General features: G+C 42.2%; 1 protein-coding gene across 1 annotated transcript in view; it reads left to right on the forward strand.

The window, feature by feature from the left end:
* Positions 1-696: 696 nt before the first annotated feature.
* The window catches only part of LOC119412996 (A disintegrin and metalloproteinase with thrombospondin motifs 3), a 26965-nt gene continuing 21210 nt past the window's right edge, over positions 697-6451 (forward strand). The window contains exons 1-2 of the mRNA XM_037680008.1: positions 697-747; positions 5635-5798. Of these exons, the coding sequence (XP_037535936.1) occupies positions 711-747; positions 5635-5798 (201 nt within the window). The 5' untranslated portion in view covers positions 697-710. The remainder of the gene's footprint in view (positions 748-5634; positions 5799-6451) is intronic.

The raw sequence follows: 6451 nt of genomic DNA on the forward strand, positions 1-6451 counted from the left end.
GAACAGATACACCACAGTGGATCAGTCCAGTGTAATACAGTGAACAGATACACCACAGTGGCCCAGCTTGATCATCCAGTGAACAGATACACCACAGTGGATCAGTCCGGTGTCACCGAGAGAGCAGATATGCCGTTGTGGATCAGTCTGGTGTGAAATGATGACTAACTTGGATTTATTTGATTTGATTTTAAGGGAAGACCCGAGGAGCATTTTCTTTACCAAAAGGAGCTCGAAATGTCTTTTTAAATGAAACGGAAGATTCTCCAAATGTTCTGGGTGAGTCCCGGTGGGTTTGTAAGTGGTGGACATCCGTGGCAGAAGGACCATTTGCGCTCTCTGTAGTCTGTTATTTTCACCTCTCATTCACTTCCTGTGTGCTCAGGATGAATCCAAGCACAAAGACCTGACCACTGGAGAGTCCTGCTCACATGGATCTGAATGAAGCCCTGCTTTAGAGCTGGTTTTACCTGCAGGCTTCTACAGCAAGAAATAAAGTCACTCTTTATTTCTCTTTCAAACATCTTTGTAAAGCAAACGAAACTTCTTTAAGTCATCTGATGTCCACCACTGCAAGCAGTTTGTTTCTGTCTGTCTAACTTCTCCGTCTCTTCTCATCTTAACCTCCCTGCTGCTTCCTCTGCTGCTGCTGAAAACTTGGCAAAGGTTTCCTTAAGATGTTTCTTGTTCCTCCTGGAGCAAGACATGTGATGATCCAAGAACACGAGGCCTCCTCTCATATCCTTGGTAAGTTCTGGATGCTTCATCACCATCCTCATCAGGTTTCACTAACAGGATAATGTTCTTTTAAATCACAGATTTACACCTTTTTAAAAAAATCATTAATTTGTTGTCACCTATTTGTCTTTGTGTTCCACATTATTCCTCTGTCAGTCAGTTAACTGATACCACTGGGTTCCATCAGTTCTGCAGAAATCAGTTTTCCCCTTTAGATTGCTCTACTCTTGATTGATGCAACTGGATTCCAGTCAAATAAATCAAGATATTATGAACAGAAATATGGAGTGGAAATATTCCGATATTTATAATCTGTTAACCAAACACCAGAAGATGTTGAAGAGCAACACAACGTTGCTTCAGAACATGAAAGTGAAAAAGCCAACATGTTAGTCCTTTCTTCCTTTGAAAAAACAAATCCAATTAAATCTTTGTCCGGCTGAAGAATGAAAGCATAAAAGAGATGCTTGTTTTTAACAATATCATTTATTCATTATGTGACTCCTAACAAAAGAAATGAAAGAAAGGCAGTTGAAGCTTTGAAGTGATGAGAAGAATTGGTTTAACTTTAGGTTTGAGCAAAAACTCATCCTAATAGTGTAAACAGTGAAAATCTTTATTCATCTAAAAAAAAAAAGCTTGGAAATTTTTGAACAAAGCAAAAACATACACAATACTTAAAATATTCAAGAGCCTTGGCCCTTGAAGCTTGGCCAGGCCAAGACCAAATACACTAGAAGGAGGGGCCTCCTTGTGGACCTACCACCTTGGAAAGAGTTTCAAATGTCCTCCAACGTTGGGTGCTATGTAGGTCAGTGGCAGACATGGGTAAGGGTGGTGCCTTGAGTGCGCCATTTCCTGGCAGCGCAAACTAATTCTAGATACATACATTCATTCAGCCTTTATTTATACAGATAAATCACATTGATCCTCGAAGACTCATTAACAAGTGAGACCTGTTTCATGTCAAATATTTTGGCTATCCGATGTAAAAATAGAAGAAATACTGCAGGAATGACCGGATCGGTAAGAGAAATGTTCAGTTTATGACAGAAATCCTTGAATAAAAAGATGGAAAATTATAAAATTTTAATTTCTATTTACAAAAATTACACTTTCACATCACGTGATCAGGCATCGGTACCATCTCCGTTTTTCTGTCAACAAAAAAATCAAACAGCTCCACGTTGGATGGTAAATTAAACACGCCGTGACATGATGTGGAGGAAATTTACAGCTTATGTTCATAAAATATTTTATAAAATGTATTTTCCAGTGGTTCAAATGGTGAAAATGGTACATTTAAATAAAAAGAGGCACTTCTTTTATACCAAAACATTTTGTATTTATTTTATTTTAGTTCAAACAGTTACAACATCCACCCTGTTGCTGTAAAGTATTAAGGATACATGTCACCTCTCTGGCAGGTAAGGAGCAGCAGCTTGCGTATAACATTGAACAATACCAACTAGATATAATTGGGCTCATCTCTACGCATCGTTTAGGCTCCTGAACCTAACAGCAGAAGAGGAGCAGGACTCTTTCTACTACTCTGGAGTTGCCCCCGTGTGTGATACAGGTTTGGGGATACAGACAAGCCCCTGGAAGAGCGCCTCAGTGTTGGGGATCTCTCCAATGAAATGTCATTCTCTGCAACTTCAAGCTGCAGGAGGGAAGGTGTTGACCATTGTTAGTGCTAACGAACCAAACGGCGGTTCAGATTAGCTGGACCTTTTTGGAGCATAAAGAGTTTGAGGGTTTGAGAGAAGTTTTGTTCATTTGTCCTGAGGTCTAAGTAAGTCTAAAATGGGCAGAGTCCAGGGGAAACCTGTCCTAAGGTCTTTGTGACCCCTGACCTGAGTAAGTCTGAAATGGACTGAGGCCAGAGGAAACCTGTCCTAAGGTCTTGGTGACCCCTGACCTGAGTAAGTCTGAAATGGACTGAGGCCAGAGGAAACCTGTCCCGAGATCTGGCTGACCTTTGTCTCAAGGTCTGGGTGAGTCTAAAATAGGCAGAAGCCATGAGAAACCCATCCAAAGGTCTGGATGACCCCTGTCCCAAGGTCTGAGTAAGTCTAATACGGACCGAGTTCAGGAGAAGCCTGTCCTGAGATCTTAACCTAAAATGGTCGGAGCCCGGGGGAAACCTGTCCTAAGTTCTTGGTGACCCCTGTCCTGAGGTCTGAGTGAGTCTAAAATGGACTGAGGCCATGGGAAATTTGTCCTGAAATCTGAGTGAGCCTAAAACAGACGGAGACCAGAGGAAATCTGTCCTAAGATCTGGCTGACCTCTGTCTCAAGGTCTGAGTGAGTCTAAAATAGACAGAATCCATGGAAGCCTGTCCCAAGGTCTGGGTAACCACTGTCCCGAAGTCGGAGTGAGTCTAATACGGTCCAAGTTCAGAGGAAGCATGTCCTGAGGTCTAAGCGAGTCTTAAATGTGCAGAGGTCTGGGTTAACCTGTCCCATGGTTGGACCAAACAACATATGAATGTCCAGACAGAGTCCTGCCGGCTAAAGTGGAGAGGGCTCATGTGGCTTCTTATCAGTGTGCAGCTGAAAAGGCAGCACCTGTAGGTGTGTGTGTGTGTGAGCAGTAAGAGCTCACATTTCTGTAAAGGAACCATTTCTGAACTGTTATGGATAGGGTTTGGAGCAACGCCAGCTTTCATTCATGCATTTATTTCTGCAACTCGCTGATTTGAGCCTGAATGTCAGAACGTCTCATTTCAGAACTAAAGAGTCTGGCTTCTTTCTTTTTCTTCCTGTCAACAAAACTGTCAGCCAGTGAAAAATTGCTGAAGAAAATGTATGAAAATCATTCTGTAACTGATGAGAGCCTGAAACCATTCACCAGTCAAGGAGTCAGATCTGTATTAGAGGTAAGGTTAGACTTTAGGGTTCAACTCATCATTTCTTCCAGACTCAGAAAACAATCAGCTCAAGTCCAAAGAGAAGCTCTGAAAACCTTCAGAAAGTCTGTAGGATTGTGGACCTGACCACTTTAACAAGTTTACATGACAGTCTGTCTCTGGTAGGAAAACGGGAAGAGATGAGGACTGGACCAGGACTAGACCAGGAACCGTCACTGTCCATGTTCAGAAGCCCAAACATCCACAGTGACTTTGGCCTGTTTCAGTCCTCTCTGGTTCCACGTTCTCTCTTCTCCTCTGGCAACCGAGATAGTGCTTGGTGAGAAATTCAGAGGTGATAGGTTTTATTTTAAACCCAAATGTTCAAAAAGAAACTGGAGCAGTCCCAGAACAAACAGAAAGAACCCGTCCTGACGGAGCCTTTGTCCTCGGACAACATTCCAACGTTTTAAATCCAAAAGAACGTTTCTTCTGCTGCACATTCATAGCCAGCATCCTCTGTCTGTCATTACCTGAACCAGGACAGCTTGAAGCAATCCTTCTGAGTCTTTCTGTCAAGACTTCAAACTAACTCTGAGGATGTTCAACCACAACTTCTGCTCTGGTTCTTTCCTGGAAACAGAAACTGCAGAGTTTTACAGAATTATTTTATTGGTGAGACCATTTGCTCTACAAACCATCCATCCATCCATCCATCAATCCATCATTTATCTTCCACTTATTTCGAAGTCGTGACTCAGGGGCAGCAGCTTGGGCAAAGAGGTCCAGACTTCTCTGTCCACAGCCACCTCTTCCAGCTCTTCTGGGAGGACCCCAAGGTGTTCTCAGGCCAACCCAGAGATGTAGTCTCTCCAGTGTGTCCTGGGTTTTCCCCGGGGTCTCCTCCTAGTTTGGCATACCCGAAGCTCCTCCCTAGGGAGGCGCCCAGAAAGCATCCTTACAAGATGCCCGAAGCACCTCATCTCGATATGGAGGAGTAGCAGTTCTACTCTGAGTCTCTCCTGAACTTCTCACCCTGTCTCTCAGGGAGAGTCCAGCTACCCTGCAGAGGAAACTCATTTCAACCTCCTGTGTCCACAATCTCATTCTTTCAGTCTCTACCCAGAGCTCATGACCAGAGGTGAGGGTAGAAATGTAGACTGACCGGTAAACAGAGAGCTTTGCCTTACAGCTCAGCTCCCTGTTCACCACAACGGACCGGCACAGAGTCTGCAATACTGCAGGTGCTGCACCAATCTGTCTGTCAATCTCACGCTCACTCATGAACAAAACCCTGAGATACATGAACTCCTCCACTTGACGCAGAACCTCACCTTCAACCCGAAAAGTTCTAAACCCATAATTATCTCTGCAAACTAATGAGTCTGAATTCGAGAGTTCACATATAAGATTAATTTTATTCTGAAACTTTAATAATTTACCTCCTGACAAACATGCCGACTGCTATCACTTTACAATTATCCAATATTGCATTTTAATCAGAACACCGAGGTTAGCCCCGCAGCTAGAAACTAAACTGGGAAGAAAAGTTCAAATATTAAATTAAGGTAACATCATTATAAGCTGTTAAAAAAAAAAACTAAAAATGTTGACAGGAAGCTACAAATTTCTGTTGCAGCTCACACTTTGTCTTATTAAAGTGGATTTATGTCTAACTTTACTTTTCGTTCATAAAATAAGAAAATAAAAGAAACGAGGAAGAGAGGAAACATGGACATTTGTAGAAAATAAACCTGACTTTATCTTCAGCAGGTTTGAGTTCATGGTGATGAAACAAACCGCTTGTTACGTTTGAAACGTTGCCTCAAGTCTTTTTAGAACTAACTTTTAAAATCTTAGTTTTCTGCTGATTTCTGTTGATTTCCAACAGGAGAGAAACGGTTCTTATTAAAGGACGGCGCTTTGTAATGCATGAAGGTTAACGTGCTCTGCTGCAGTCCTTCCAGAACCCTGCTGAGCCTTAATGCGTGCATGAAGGGACCTGCTGAGGCCCGTTGATTTGTTTGTTTTGGACTGGTTCCAGCGGTGAAGAACCAGGCCACCGGACACTACATCCTGAACGGGAGAGGAGATGAGCTCAGGTCCAGGACCTTCATAGACCTGGGGTTGGAGTGGAACTACATCATCGAAGGAGAGGTGGAGACGCTGCACACTGACGGACCTCTGAACGACCCCGTGGTGGTTCTGGTAATTATCTTTGATCACTTTAGGAACCTGAAAGGTTCTGCATCAACGGGCCTGTTTCTTCCACAGAGCAGACTCTGGATATTAAAAAAATTAAAAAGTCTTGTTACGACTTTAAATGATAATTTGAAACCATTTTACAGGAACAGTGACAGAAACAGTTGTTCAATTCAGAACATTTTATTATGTAATTTCTGTTGGAACAGAAATTAGAGAGGAACTCAGAGTTTAGGGATGAATTCAGAGTTTAGGGATGAACTCGAGTTTAGAGATGAATTCAGATTTTAGAGAGGAGCTCAAGAGTTTAGAGATGAATTCAGAGTTTAGAGAGGAACTCAGAGTTTAGAGATGAATTCAAACTTTAAAGATGAATTCCGAGTTTAGAGAGGAACTCAGAGTTTAGAGATGAATTCAGAGTTTAGAGATGAATTCAAACTTTAGAGATGAATTCAGAGTTTAGAGAGGAACTCAGAGTTTAGAGATGAATTCAGGTTTTAGAGAGGAACTCAAGAGTTTAGAGATGAATTCAGAGTTTAGAGAGGAACTCAGAGTTGAGAGAGGAACTCAAGAGTTTAGAGATGAATTCAGATTTTAGAGATTAATTCAGAGTTTAGAGATGAATTCAGAGTTTAGAGAGGAACTCAAGAGTTTAGAGA

The sequence above is a fragment of the Nematolebias whitei genome, chromosome 8, assembly GCF_014905685.2.
Source record: "Nematolebias whitei isolate Nwh7 chromosome 8, NemWhi1, whole genome shotgun sequence".
In the NCBI taxonomy this organism is placed as follows: domain Eukaryota; kingdom Metazoa; phylum Chordata; class Actinopteri; order Cyprinodontiformes; family Rivulidae; genus Nematolebias; species Nematolebias whitei.